The 16,408-nt window shown below is 33.6% G+C and overlaps 1 protein-coding gene across 1 annotated transcript in view; it reads right to left on the reverse strand.

Moving 5' to 3' along the window:
• Positions 1-324: 324 nt before the first annotated feature.
• The window catches only part of LOC149911353 (alpha-1,3-mannosyl-glycoprotein 4-beta-N-acetylglucosaminyltransferase A-like), a 44,846-nt gene continuing 28,762 nt past the window's right edge, over positions 325-16,408 (reverse strand). Inside the window, exons 3-11 of the mRNA XM_090106599.1 lie at positions 16,152-16,251; positions 14,735-14,946; positions 11,686-11,798; positions 9,037-9,265; positions 4,592-4,804; positions 3,634-3,741; positions 2,263-2,459; positions 1,671-1,887; positions 325-363 (exon numbers count right to left, since the gene is read on the reverse strand). Coding sequence (XP_089962725.1) covers positions 325-363; positions 1,671-1,887; positions 2,263-2,459; positions 3,634-3,741; positions 4,592-4,804; positions 9,037-9,265; positions 11,686-11,798; positions 14,735-14,946; positions 16,152-16,251 — 1,428 coding nt within the window. The remainder of the gene's footprint in view (positions 364-1,670; positions 1,888-2,262; positions 2,460-3,633; positions 3,742-4,591; positions 4,805-9,036; positions 9,266-11,685; positions 11,799-14,734; positions 14,947-16,151; positions 16,252-16,408) is intronic.

Raw genomic sequence — 16,408 nt, forward strand, 5'->3', positions numbered from 1 at the left:
CAAAAACACAAAAATACACCCTTAAAATTTGCCAAAGTCTGCTACCAAAACCGGTATCCAGAACTAAAAAGAACTAAAAACCAACACCCCAAAATTTTGATAAATTTTGACAAAAAAAAAAATTACACCCTTAAAATTTGCCAAAGTCTGCTGCCAAAAATCGTAACCAAAACAAAAAATCCCCAAAAGTCTCCAAACTTATAAACGCCAGACCATTGTTACTAGCTTCTCAGAGATCTAACGTCCTTTTAGAATCTTGTTATTGTTGTACAAGGCTCCAAAGGGATGTATCGGGATCCGGGAACTGCGCTCGGAGGCCTGGCGTCATTCCTCCACCATCTGGTCGAAGGACTTCAGGTCGATCTGGAATATTAGGAACTTCGATGTAAAATATGCTATATATATAAAAGGGAACCGTCTATAATATAATAAGTGGTTTGGCTAAAGACTTTTTTTAACATAAGGTTGGGGAAAATAAAAAAAACTTCAATATATGTAAAAATGAATCTATATTTTCCTTGGTCATGGCATCACGCGTATACAAATGGGCCAATTTGGATAATTCTTTCTTTGATGTATTCGTTATTGAAAAGGACCTTATGAATGAAAAAAAAATAAGAATTTGTGCTATAAATAATAAAAAACGGCTACCTTCATCATAGCACGACTGTAGGCACAACTAGTACATTAATAATTAATATTATGATAGAATATAGTTTTATGTACAGGTATAGTGGAATATGTGACTAATCGTTGGTCATTGGAAAAAAATAAATATTAAACAGGATTTATAAATTTAATTTTCTGTATTAAATCCTACAAACTAACTTTCTTCTTTTTTATTTGATTTTACTGTTATAATATAGGAATGGCTTACTATTTTGGTTCTTAATATTTTTTTTTAATTTTATTTTATTGTTTATATGCATGCTGAAACAACTTTTATGACGATTATATAACTAAAATTAATTAAATATTTTATTCATGCTCCTAATATAAAATTCATGCAAAAAACTAAAAATATGTAAGAAAGTGTTTTTTTAATATTACAATTATAATTGTGTAACAAATAATTACAAGCACATCCATTTTATCTTAAGGCAGTAGTGTCTCTATCGTGCAAAGAAGATTAAAATCGTATACTTTTTAACAGAAATTCCGTGCATAAAAGTTAAAAATAAATAAATAATATAGGTTTGTGTGTGGTGCAGTAAAATATAAGTCTATCTATGGGTTTATAGAAAATATCACTCTTTTCGCATTGCTATACATTTGCAGAGCTATAACAGTAATTTGCCAAGCATTAAACACACAGTAAAAATAGTGATGGTTAAAAAAGGTCACCGACGTTCCTGAGAGGAGGCTTCAGATTCTAAAATGTATAAGTAACTAAAAGAAAAACCAAATTATATCAATTTCCTTTTAAATCCCAAAAAAATACGGTTGAAAAACTATGGATGCAGTAAAAATACCCAAAAAAACAGTCGAATTAAGAACCTCCTTTAATGGGAACGTCGGTTTCAAAGATGGTAAGCACAAACTAATAATTTATGGTTAGGAGGAGAAGTAAGCAAGGACAAGGTTACGTCGATTTACATCCCTTAAATTCGCTGCTTTCTCCGACAAATATGCGCTGATGATAAATGTAATCATGCCCTAATAATAATTACCTCGCTGAGAATGACCCAATGAGAGCTTGATTTATCGACGCGGAGACGAATAGCTTCAATCGGTCCAATATCCCGCTTTAAAAGACCATCAGCAAGACCAAATTCATCAAACTGGTCTATCGTGATGAAATTCCTGCCATTCTCAGGCAATATTTCCACGACCGTATCCTTCAATTTGTCGTTCATGTGTTGGAAATTGCCACTTCGGAATGTATATCTAGAAGGTTTAGAAGTTTTTAGTTGTCTGTTCGTTGGTCTGATTGAGGTTTTTTGGCCAATTATGTTTTTCTAGAATATTGTAATGTTCTATAAGGTAAGGTAATAACCCTTTTTTATCTGAATTTTAACAATTACTTGGAAGTTCTTCAGGAGACAAAAGATATCGTGGAAAACTATAAATTGTTTGGCCATATGCTAAGAGTTCTTAATCTTTTTTGCACTACACTTTCTAAGAGTCTACGATATATTTCTTCTACTATAACTTTTTCGAACATAGAGACAAGAGAGATCTTTAATTATTTTTTCTCTATTTTTCTAAGTCTACCATTATTTCTAATCTACTCCTACTTTTATACATAATAAGAGTATTAACCTGGCAAGATCGAACGGTCTATCGAACCAGAATTCGGCTACGTTTCCCTTTTTCGGCGTAATGCCCCAGAAGTAAGTTTTGCCGTAGTAAGCCCTCTCCAGGGAATGTTCCGCGTGAGCTTCGATGTCGGTATAGATCCGCTCGAGGGGAGGATTGTTATGCGCATAGTGATTGGGCCGATTACCGTATTTGCCATCCTAGAAGTAATCTTTGTATATGATACCCGTTTTTGTAATTTCAGGGATGGATAAGTGACTATTTAGTTAAGTGGAGCTGGATGAGTGGACTACTTGGACTATTTAGTTTGGTAGCGCCTGAAATAATGTTAAGACTATTTCTGACGTATAAAAGAAATAGTGACCTAAATGTTTGTAAAATCTGACTTATGTTTTTTTTCCGAAGACTATTCATAATGCTGTGTGATGCTAAATTTATATGAAACTAGATTTCCGCCCGCGGCTTCGCCCGCGTTTTCAAAGGAAAACCCGCATAGTTCCCGTTCCCGTGGGATTTCCGGGATAAAACCTATCCTATGTGTTATTCTGATGTATAAGCTATATTGTGGTAAAGTTTCATTCAAATCCATTCCGTAGTTTTTACGTGAAAGAGTAACAAACATCCATACATCCATACATACAAACTTTCGCCTTTATAATAGTACTAGACTAGATTTCCGAGAAAACCCGCATAGTTCCCGTTCCCGTGGGATTTCCGAGATAAAACCTATCCTATGTGTTAATCCAAGTTACCCTCTATATGTGTGCTAAATTTCATTGTAATCGGTTCAGTAGTTTTTACGTGAAAGAGTAACAAACATCCATACATCCATACATCCATACTTACAAAATTAAGATTAAGATTGTGACTAGTTGTAGTATTATAATGTATTGTATGTTTCTTACTTAAATGGTTTACGCAAAAATAAAATATGACAGGAAGAGGGCCTTAAAACGATAATCAAAACGAAATGACCATCGAATGTTACGAGGTAGAAGAAATCGTGTTACATGCAGATTATAATGGTTTAAACATCAAATTTTTTATCATTAAAGAAATGAATTCCATGTATTTCCTTCTCTTTTTCACGGAAGAAGTACAATAGAGATAGAACGATTCCTTTCCTTAATGATTCTTCAAATTATTTTAAAAGCACATTTAGTAATTTGAATGAAACTGAAAAACATATAAACATGCATTATTGTACTTAAAATGAAAACACAGAATCGAAATTAAACTTAAATCTCTTGGATCTATTTAACAAAATTGGTACTTGTTCTAATAATTTGGAGTTTAAAAATCTGTTTATTTAAAATAAAGGTTACTTTATTTATCTCAATATTTAGTAAGACTTTTAAACTGCAATAATGGTACCTTCACCTTCTGAGTCTTTCCCTTGAGCGACGAGTACATGCCAATGTGTTCGAAGAGGTTGCTCTTGTATTTAGGGCGGATCTGCATCTTGCTCTTGCCACAAGCAGCCTGGAATACACCGGTTTTTAATGTCAATTTAATCGTGTTGTACGTTACGTACATTTTGCTATGAGCTGGATTTTAAAATTATGACAAGTTGATTCGATTTGAAGTAAATTAGTTAGTAATTGAAACAAAATAGAGTGTCTTATACAAGAAGCTTATAAAAATAAATAAAAAAATAAATAAAATAAAAAATAAAAATAAAATCATCCCTTTCACACCAACTTGCCAAGTTAGGTGTGAAAGGGACAAAAAAACAACCAGGCGTCATTCAAGGTCATACCTTCCCGTGACAAGTAAACGTTCATAGTGCAATCTCCAGTGTATTAGATATAAGCTTCTTGGTCTTATATAACAGGCTTGATCAGGTTTCCTATTTAAATTTCAAGATAACGTCGAGACAACCAATCTTTAAGCATTGGAAAACTGCTTATAAAACATACATTTGTCATACTACATAATATGTCACTAAGGTTCAGGATTAGAGATATGAGAACTACTAGGTTTCTTCGACTAAGTCTTCCCAGGAAGATTACCATGACGTTTTAATCCATTGAGCCCCGAACGGCCCGATCGGGCCACGACACAATAGATTTTCTATTGTGTCTGTGATTCCGGGGCCTGAGTTATTACAGCAGTACTAATTCCGGTGTAGCAAAAATACAGCTATGTCGTTTTCCACACTGGACTGATTATTGCTTTAAGAAGACACGGTATACCCCCTTCACTAGCATTACTACTATAGTACTGCTATAACCATACGACTTCACTGTTTACAGGGGGTATCACTGTAATTACTTCTTTAGTACTCCTATAAGACGTCATCGTAACCCCTATTCATGCCTTGCTTACTTACCGAGGACTTGTCAATGGTGCAAACGCGGTCAGCCAGGTAGCTCTCAAGCAGCCAGTCGATGGGCATGTTGTAGTAGAACAGCTGGACGTAGGTGATGAAGTGGATCAGGTCCGAGGACTTGAACAGCTTGCCGATGCCGCCTACATTGCAGAACTCCACGAAAAACCAGTTCGGATTGGCCAGAGAGATGGACGCCGTGTAGTGCTTTACCTCCTGGAAATTGTGTTGTGAACTGGTTGATGTATGGTTTGTATAATGTAGGGTGTATCATTGTTAAGGGGTGGGAAAGTGTCCTATCTTTTGCACGCCTCATAAGCGAAGCGTTGAGGTGGGTACTACTGTCACTTCGCGCAAAACATCTGATTTTTCAAACTTAAAATGTCTTTATGTATCATACATTGCACTTGTAAGATAATACATACACACACATATTAAGAAAAAACACTATTTTTAACGTTCATGATATTTTTGATGTCATTTTTGTTATTTAAACTAGTTAAAGAACAGTTTAAAAAAGTTCTGTCTTGGACGTCCGTGTGTCTGTATGTGCGGATCCTTTTTCTTGTTAACACGATAGCGACCGAAATACTTTACTAATCGAGTCTTTTTTTTTCTCTTACGCTTGAGTATGCTCAGGAATAGAACCCTTTCATTTTTCAGGGTCTGATTCGATGTGGTTTAATTGTTATTAAATAAACAAAAATAATAATTAATAAATATTTATTAAAAAAAAATTATGAGGCGTGCACTTTTGGATTTTCCAAATTATTTGGTTTTCTTCTGGAATATATTATAGGCTGATTGAACACCTTCTCTCATTTAAAAAATGACTCATGTTTTAACCCCTTAGTATCTATTTCAAGACATCAAGTTATCAATAATTCGAATATCTGTACCTTTCATGAAATCAATTATGTAGTCTCGCTTCTAAAACCATTAACCGTGCTAACCACCCACATTAACGAATTACCGCAAGTCCAATTTAGTTTATTCCAATTATATATACGCCACTACAGTTCAAAGGTCACGCTTCACACTTTCACCACGAAACTGTGCTTTCACGTAGATTAGCGTAAAGTGGAGGCATAGTAAATATAACGCAAACACGTTAGCTAAATGAGTGACGTAAGTAGTAACATACGTTTATAACATTTCCTATTTTCTAACACATAACCCTAAATGACCCTAATTCCTCATGGAATAAGGATACAATTACAAATGGTCATGCATGACTTATTACATCTTGGTATCGATAAGAACTGTCTTGAGAGTCCTTACAAAATATTTGATTCCGTTATTAAATCTTATACCTGTTTCTTATATCTTGTCTCTTGTTTATTGATAAGGCCATATTTATTGGTAAAGGTCCGTCGGATATAAAACTATTTTCACTTTATTTATTTTTAATGAAATGTTGATCCTCAGAATTTTTAAAATTTCGCGAATTGAAAATAAATGCATTAGTAAAGCAAAGAAAAAACCATCAACGGTAGTAGATTGAAATATTTTTTGGTTGTGTTTAGTCCTATTTTGGGATATTCATAGTAATTAACAGTTCCATCTATTGATATTGCATTTCTCGTTACTTTTTTATTTGCATGTTGTTCAAAAGCAATTATATCTATATTTTGGAAATTTTACGAATGTCGGAACTGAAATGGGGCCGTATTCTCTTATTCCCAGTCAGTTTACGCCGCGAATTGAAATGACTGGTAAATTCATAAAACACCACTAGCGGTCCGCCCCGGCTTCGACCGTGGTACCTACATGTTTAAACTATCCTATCTCTCAAGTTGGATCGAACTGCACATGGTGTGCGAATTTTACTATAATCGGTTAAGTGGTTTAGGAGTCCATTGAGGACAAACATTGTGTCGAAATTGCGCCGTGAATAGGTGTTCACGGCGCAATTTGTCTGGAATTAAGAGATCATAATACGGACCATGGTCGGGTTTATAAGGGTTGTTAAAATGACTACATGTAGTTATAGTTATCTCTCAGTTAAGAATGTTACTGACAGTTTGTGGATATGCGGTTATATACAAACTGACATTTTTATTAAAATTATATAACCGCCTTTAGTAAAGTTAGTAAATATTGACGATTGAATTGTTGAATGTATTTAGATTTTCATATATTGTTATTTCTGTTATTACATAGGTTTCATGTAGCTTCCCTTTCACTGCAATCACTTTGATGATACAAAGGTATTACCAAAATTAACAGCAATAGTTAAAAGCGCTGAAAGCTACGTAAATATTGAATGCGTGGCGTTTAATATGAAATTCGTAATGGGTTTTTAAAAGCTTTTGATCATAATATCAATTTGTTCAGCTGATATTACTGGTCCATGTCATATGAGGCTATTCGTTGCTGGCTTTGAGTAATTAAATTAAGCCAACCGCTGATGGTCTGTTATTTAAAAGGTATTTCAATATTGATTTATTTGGAAATTATGTAAAATATATTTTTGACAAAGTTAAATGAACCCTTCTCCTTTCTGATTTAATTTCTCTCTGTACGTCCGGTTTTCGGGAAGAAATCGCTACATAGCGATAAGACTGCCGATTGTTTAAAGATGAATATTCTTGAGTTAGGTTCTATTGTAAAATTATTGTAAGAGTACCTAATATTATAAAGCTGAAGAGTTTGTTTGTTTGAACGCGCTAATCTCAGGAACTACTGGTCCGATTTGAAAAATTCTTCTGTTAGATCCCATTTATCGAGGAAGGCTATATACACTATATTATATCATCACGCTATGACAAAGAGGAGCGGAACCACGCGGGTGAAACCGCAGAGTGCAGCTAGTAAAGTATAAATAAATAATAAATTTTCGCTTAATAATATTTCGTTGAGTGTGCGTGGGGTTTTAATGAAATTCAAAATATTCGGCGCCAAAATCCGGCCGAATGGCATCCATTACAAAAATCCTAATGGGTTTCGTGTTACTTTCGCGCTTTTTACGTACTTTCCGTAGACCGATAACGAGTTATCGAATATTCTATTAATGCCCGGCGCGAAATTTAATTTAAGCCTTTCCTTTTTATTCTGGAATTAATTTTGCATTTTATTTCCTTTCCGATCTATCAGAACGGGGTATGAGTAATATGATTGAAATGGATTTTATTTTTGGTAAGAGGATTTTTTTATTTGACAAAAGATGTTAAATATATATTCTGCTAAAGGAAAAAGTTGTTCAAGCTGAATAAATACGAGAAGTTAAAATACATATTTCTCTGACATTATGATCATCTTGCAAAAATCTAGTTATGCATTGTACGTTACTTATACTTACTTATAAGATTAGTTTAATTTAATAATTTTTCAAAGATAATACTCATCTATCATCGTTGAAATTAAGATAAGGAGACACGTCTCTCACATGAATGATGCATAAACAGTATAAAACGAAGTTTCATTCAATGAAATATGAATTATAATATAATATACAAAACGAGAATAAACTGAAATGTCACGTACACTTTATCCCTTACGTAACTTACATATTGAGTTCAATATGAAACATTTCGGCGCGAACGAATAGGTTTGGATTATCCATATTTTATTGAACTGGACATATATGAAAGATTTGCTTTTAGTCAATGCGTGGAACTATTGAAAGGTAAGTCAGAAAAATGCTCTATTTAAACAAACGGAGAGGAAGGTTTTGAAACTCTATGAAGTTCAGGACCTTGCCTGATTTTGAGATACTGCTATATACTATTGCTAGAGTATGAAAAGGTTACAGATTATAATCCGTAAATTAATCCTAATAAGATAACTCAACTATAGTAGAGCCATTTTAATAGGCAACATTTGACAGTTCAACTAAATTCAACAATGTAACCTAGTAACGACGACATAGAATAACATGATATTTCGTTTTGTTAGAACTGCACATTTGCTTAACTTTTTTCAAATACGATTACATATTTATAATAATAATGACCGATACAAGTAATTTTAAGATTTCATATTACTGATAAACCATTCTAAACATAATAAACAATTTCTGAATTAAAGAACTGACGTCGCTACAATTTTGTGTCAATAAACTTTTTTTCTTTTTAAATACCAGAGACGTTACTCTAAAAATCGAAATCTGACATCTAGAATCGAATGCATTGATTACTTGTGAATAAAAATCATCATAAATTAATAAATGTGTTTCAAGTTCGATTGACAAATGTTTCAAGTCAGTATCGATTAATTCACTTTAATCGATGTTTTTAAGCAGGTTACCTCTCTTCGAAGATAAAATTGATAGACGTCAAATGTTGCCTATTAAATTGGCTCGACTATAGCATCTAAAAATAATATGATTTAAAATTTATCAGAGCTTTATATTTTTTTTTCTATTGACATCACTTGTCAACTTTGAACTGACAAATTTAAGTATTAATAACATATCCCTAAATTAAAAAAAAAATACATCATCTTACCTGCAAATACTTCTTCTTAGCCATCACGTCGTCCTCAATCATCAGGTAGTAGGTGCCCTTGGTCTGCCCGTAAGCCATCAGATACAAGGCGTCCAGGTTCTGCTTGGTGCGCCACTTGACACGCTTGGCCGAGTCCCCCAGGGTCAGAGGCACAGAGTCGAAGTTTGGGTAGTACTTCGGGGAAGGTGATAGCACCTCGATCATACCGCTCTTAATGTGTTGGGAGTACCTGTGTACGTTATTTTTCTTGTGAATAACAAGAAAAGAGCAATTTGTAGATGGTAATGGCCAGCTAAACCGTACATGTTAAAAACTAAGAACGATACTATATCTATTTTGTCTAAAGATTGCCAGATAAGGGAGGATGGTAACTATAACAAGGAATCCAGGTTCTGCTTGGTGCGGCCAAGGTACGCTTGGCCGAGTCTTCCAGGGTGAGAGGCACATAGTCGAATTTTGGGTAGTACGTCGGGGAAGGTGATAGCACCTCGTTCGTACCGCTCCTAACGTGATGGGAGTACCTGGGTGATCAATGGAATAATGTGAACACTAAGGAAAGAGTAGGGTCAGTTGGTAGGTCGTAAAAAAAGCTATGAGCATCCAAATCCTTGGGAAATTGGGAGATGGTAAAGGCAAGCTATGAGCAACCAAATCATTGGGCAGTTGGTAAATGGTAATGGAAAAATAAAAGTGTTCGCATTTGTAGAAACTGAAGATACCTAACTATGACTATTTTGTCAAAAGATCGCCAAGGATGTGAAAAGCAACATGTAGCTGTTTTGTATAACATTGCCATTGTAAGAAATCATGAGGAAGATCATACACTTCTCGAAGATTGCAAGGCATGGAAGTTTTTGAACTGAACGTTAAACATACCGTACAACTGATATAAGGAAAATAATTAAATATGTTTTCGTGTCCATTGAGCAAGCTGTAGTTTTAAATCTCGAATTATTTTATTTTCAAACCTTTACAGAAATACATTTTTAATTTCTACAGACTTGTGGAACTACATTTTAAATGTACTTCATTTTGTTTAATACTTTACACATTTACATTTATTATATCTACGAAAACTATATTAATCCTCATTCGGTACCAAAAGCAATCTCTGTCCTGTTGAAGTAAAATTTATCCCGGCTTTTTCCGACGAAACATCGCATAATTCCCGGGCACATTTTGTTATAATCAGGACACATGCACTTGCATAACAAAAATAAGTTAAAAATCTATCTAACGAAGCCTCTTGAAGCACTAAATAAAAATCATGTGAATAGAAACACAAATTATGTTTAAGCGCTGAAAAATTTAATTTACGTTGAAATCTTTTTCATATTTCTGGTGTTAAAGGAGATAAAATTAGAATGTCTTTGTACGAGCATAACTGCATAATTGGATTATCAGTATTAAAGCAGTTATATTCCCATTTATATTTAGTTTAACGTGGATAATAAGCTTATTGTATTAGTAAATTGCTTAATTGGAGGGCTGAGCTCTGGAATTGGACATTAATAGGAACAAACACAGCTAATTTATCGTATAATATTGGCTTGTAATGTACCTGATTAGTTTTCAATCATACCATGTAAATACACATATAATTGGTATTAACATAGCCGATTACGTTAGCTATACTAGAATAAACGTAATATAGAAATGATGTTAAAATTGTTTGTTTGTTACGTTACTGATCTTCTAAAGGCGTTGTATAGAAAAAGTCATACATAAAATATAATTTAATAATAACTATTTGACTGTAAAATCGCGTGCGGAATTCACAACTTCAATTAACATATAAGGCTTATCATTCCACCTCAATTAATATTTAATGTTTAATTGGTAACCGAATTAATTCACCGAATATTAAATTATAAAAACGTGACCGCTCTACACATTTGACTAGCAAATACTATGGATTCGTTTTATAATACCAATATTAATACCAATATATAACCTAAATTACGTATACTAAATAAAAATGTTGTAATTTATTAAGTATAAGATCTTTACGTTATATCTTATAATTCTAATCTATATTATAGTACTAACTAGCTCAAAAGTTAATTGATGACAATAATATTAAGTGTATAAGAACGTTTTCTACTGTTTCACTTTTCGTCTCTTTACGTGAGATCGGACTTTATTCATTATTTTCATAGAAGAAATGTCAATTGGTCAATACAAACGCTCACAGAGTAAAGTTCATCTTATTAATATTAAAACTATCCACTTGTATGTCTATTGCTCGATTAAACAGAAAATGCAAAACAGATGCACTTTGCAATTTAGATGCACTTTGGTACTCGTAGTCTTTGACAAGCTGGATTATCACAAATTACCATCTTAGATTTCCAATTATCAAACTAATATAACAAACGTTACATTTTGAGTATGGATCTGTTGGTATGGTTGATATTTGGAGAAGGATTATAGTCGGGATTAGCATATGTAGGATACACGGTAGAACCAAGCCACAGAAACTTCAGGTATTATCAGATATAGATTGGAATAATTCTGTGCTGAAATAACTCCCTTGGAAATGTGATGTTCTACTGCCGGAAAAGTTGCCCTCTAGCACAAATAGCATACCATAAAATACTGTCACGAGAAAGGACAAACACACAAACATTTACAACAAGTACTACTTACTTCGCCTCGATCTGCTTGGCGAGGTTGATGACGTACATCATGTCCGTTTCACCGATGTAAATGATGATAATCGTATCCTTTCGGTCTTCCTCCGTCAATCCCTCGACGATGGTCTGCAAAACCCTCATTATTAGCACACGGTAAAATATTCTTAAGCTGAATATAATTTAGGTTCTTTTTTGCTTATATTTTCACTGTTAAGTAGTGGAGGTGCTGCCAAACCTAATTATTAGCCCACGGTATAAATAGCCTTATGATACGTGTAATTAAGGTTCTTTTTTGCTTGTATTTTGCACTGTTTATTAGTCTGGAGTTGCTGCAAAACCTAATTATTAGCACACGGTATAAAGAGTCTTAAGCGGAATATAATTAAGGTTCTTTTTTATTTGCATTGCACAGCTACACTGCTAAATGGTTTGGAAGGGATACCTAGCAATAAATTGAACATATATTTTTTGTTTGTGTTCTCTGTTAGTCACTTGTGTGAGCAATAAAGTATAAAATAAATAAATATTAATACAGTCTAAGAAACTGTAATGTAGAGCTTGGCTTTGAAACGGATTATTTTAATACGATTATATTAACCACGTCGTACTTTCCCCAGAGAGCGGAGTTATAATCAAAGCATAATATTATGAGGTATTTTTCCAGTAAAAATACTATTAATACATGTAGAACCTGATTGCCTGCTTACGTAACCTCGATATTTGTTATAATCGTCATAGATATGAAGTCCCGGGTCCCCTAGGTGGGGTATGGGACAGATGCTTTATGGATACATCTGTTTCACTGATCGATTTTCTTTAGGGATAAGTAGGTGATCAGCGCTGTGTCCTGACAGATAGAGACATTTTTTTTCTTCGTCTCTACCAGGAATCGAACCCAGGACCCTTCGTTTCCTGGTTAATAACTGCACCAAGGAGGCGGTCTAGATATATTAACCCATTGACCACCGTAAGGCCCGATCGGGGCGCGACACAATAGATTTTCTATTGTGTCTGTGATTCCGAGGACTGATGGATTAAACTAGCTTATATTTATATGAATATCTCCTTTGAATCATCCGATTCAAAGATGAAAGCTCAGAAATCCCGTTTGAGATTAACGTATTCAAACAGACGGGTTAGGAATATTTGGTTATCGGTAAATGGAAGCCTTACTTACGTACTTTGGCATGTTAAGAACAAGGTATTTTGTATTTTCTTGTGTTCATTATATATCTAGAAATCAGAAAGTAACGGATTTTAAAAGCTACTGTCACCTCATGACCACGTTGTAAAATGTTCGATGAGTCGGGTTAAATAATAAAATGAATAATTAATCGCATTTAAAATCCGTTAAAAAGGCTTTAATTTCTGTTTATATCTTGGTCTCCTAGAAAATGTACTCACATGAAACAAAGTTTAAACTAATGAGTATATAATTATATTCTAACCCGAAACCTCGTCATAAATAAACTAACCAAATTCCACATGTCTCCTATATAAATTTATTCCATTCTCAAAAGAAGTATTTACATATTTCATAATCTAAATTATATTTTCCTACAATTTGAAGAGTTTAAACATTCTGCTTTTAATTATATTCCTATTCAATAGTTTTGCAGGAATACAAAGAAATTCTATGCTAGGGAAGTTAATGAGACATTTACAATCATCTTCCCCGAGCTATTCAGAACTTCTATGCTCGAATATTATTTGATATCCTCATAATTACAGTTCTAGTAATATAGAGAATTTCATAAATTGCACCTTGTTTTGAAGTTTAAATTTAATTTACCAAATGTATTTATGTTTTTGGAAACACATCATTTCATATAATTTTAGAAGCTTGACTGTGTTCGAGTTTATACCATTGGTAAAGTCTAGTTTAAATTTAATTAATTTTGGAGCAGACAAAGGGTGTTTTAGAAAAATAATTAATATCATTTATTATCATTTCAAAGTCCGAAATATCAAATGTGGCGAACTTCATAAAGCCGAATATTTTGCACGCCTCATAAGCGAAGCGTTGAGGTGGGTACTACTGTCACTTCGCGCAAAACATCTGATTTTTCAAACTTAAAATGTCTTTATGTATCATACATTGCACTTGTAAGATAATACATACACACACATATTAAGAAAAAACACTATTTTTAACATTCATGATATTTTTGATGTCATTTTTGTTATTTAAACTAGTTAAAAAACAGTTTAAAAAAGTTCTGTCTTGGACGTCCGTGTGTCTGTATGTGCGGATCCTTTTTCTTGTTAACACGATAGCGACCGAAATACTTTACTAATCGAGTCTTTTTTTTTCTCTTACGCTTGAGTATGCTCAGGAATAGAACCCTTTCATTTTTCAGGGTCTGATTCGATGTGGTTTAATTGTTATTAAATAAACAAAAATAATTATTAACAAATAATTATTAAAAAAAAATTATGAGGCGTGCACTTTTGGATTTTCCAAACTATTTATTTTTTCATCTTATCTTAACTGTTTTTGCTTCTTTATTGGGAATTTCAATCTACCTCAGAGCTGTCTTCTTCATTTACTTATCAAAGGCGGTTTAATAGTTATATAAAATACACATAAAAATTAGCTCGGTTTAAGGAAAACTTAACGAGTTATTTTTAGACAAAACCAAAGGTATCAAAGGAGATTACTGGTCGGAACCTAACCTTAGGGCACCTAAGAAAGGATTATACGTCTAAAGGAGGGAACGCAAAGCTAAAATAAGAAGATTATTAGTATAAAGTTTAGGTTTAAGATTACATGGTAAAGGAATAACGAACTAACTGACACCCGTTACGTCCGTGTTAAATTGGATTTTTTTGTAGAAATTCTAATGCCATAAAGAAACGGTCAAAGAAAATACTTATTCTTTCAAAAGTCCCGTTAAAGTGTGTTTCAGTTTACACAGAAATATAACTATTAACTATGTACCTCCATAAATTTAAAATTTAAAATTTGTTCTAAATAATAATTGACGACAGTAATCCTACAGGCTACTTGACGTATATAAGATAGCCATTGCAAAATCGAAAACCAAAACAGTAGTACCAACCTTCAGAGTGTCCATGATATAGGCCTCCTTATCACGCCGCACAGTTGGTATGCCAATCACGAAGCGCGCCAATGGCCGATCTCCCGCCCGCATATGGAACGCGGGCTTCAAGCTGTTAGGGTCCTTCATCAGATGCGGTAGAAGTTGGAACACGAAAGCGGTTTTCATGAGCGCCAACTCCCGCGTGTTGACACCCCTAGCCGCCAAGGAGTCTGCGGGCAAGAGAGCGAGTGAGTTCCTGAACCGTATAGAAAGTTCAAGAACGTTCTAGAAGCGTTGTGTTAATGTGAGCGCGCGTTTGTCGCGTTCTTGAACGACCGATTGCGTTTTTGGTGATAAGCTTTTTATATAGGCAGTGATATTATCATACAGTTTTGTTATAAGTGATTTATTAATAAACCGAAACCTTTTTATCACAATACAAACATATCAATTTTATTGTTTATATACATTTTTACAAAAATCTTTATACAGTTTTAATTCGCTGTGCACGAAGTTTTTGATGAAACGTAGAGCGTGACATTCGCTAATAAATCCAAGGTAGGCAATGCAGGAGTACCCATGGTATTAAATTAGTATGTATTTATATTGTAAGACCGAGAGCGTCTCATACAACGAACATTATGTATCACTTTCGGTCTCACAGCGCAAATACAGTAGGTACCACTCCGATAGAAAGTTCTTACAAAGTTATAAGCTTCAGAAGCTTATAGAAATAATGTTAGTTATTATCTTCAAACTTGCATAAAACAGGAATTGAGTAGTTCAAATTACATTTATCATCAAGAGCTTTTTGTTTCATGTTTTTAAGTAAATTCGAAGATACATAAATCTGTCATCACATACTGTTGTTTGTAAATGTTTACACCACCCCCATGGCTACTTATAAAATATAATGAATTACATAAATATATTAAAAATATACATTCGACACAACACATTCGCTTCATAGAAATCGCTGTGCTTTTTCAAGTTAATTATTTTAGTAATAAATAAATAGGTATATTTGCTGTATGTAATTATATTTGTAAGCAGTCAAAGCGTTTATGTATTGTGCACAGTCCGTAAATGTGTTATGCGAAGCATTAGGCTATATTAATTACTATTAGCATGTCTACTTATCTGTTAGTACGACCGTAATCTTAGCTGCAACTGTATGGAAGCTAGCTAGTATAGTTACCTAATGTAACCTACAACTTGTATGTTACATGATTCGAATTCATTTCTACATGTTTAAGTTAGACTTCATAAAACGATAATGCATTGTCCCAACACCGCTAAGAGTCTATAAAACCCAAAAAAAAGGAAAAAAAAAGAAATGTAATTCTATTAAATCTAGCGTAGGTTATTGAAGCTGATGTGGTTACATGATATTTCTGGGCGGATATTGCCTTTACTCATTTACTCATACTCATACCGGTCAAGTTCTTTAGACGGGCAGTCACTTCCGGGGCCAAAGTGGCACTTTTCGGGTCATTCAAAGCTGTTTGAGAATTATTGGACGTGACGGCCTTGTGCTGAAAACATAAAACATGTTAGAACGTCGTTGCGTCTCGTGTGTGTAAGAAAAACAGATAAAAAATCAAAATAATATAAATTATAAGACTACTTTTTACAACTGAAAGTATAAAATTATTAAAACAATCATAATAAAGAAAGATAAGAAAATAATAA

This window comes from Colias eurytheme, chromosome 1 (assembly GCF_061535395.1).
Source record: "Colias eurytheme isolate Ceu_HAF_F1 chromosome 1, ilColEury1 Martin Lab GWU primary, whole genome shotgun sequence".
Taxonomy (NCBI): Eukaryota; Metazoa; Arthropoda; class Insecta; order Lepidoptera; family Pieridae; genus Colias; species Colias eurytheme.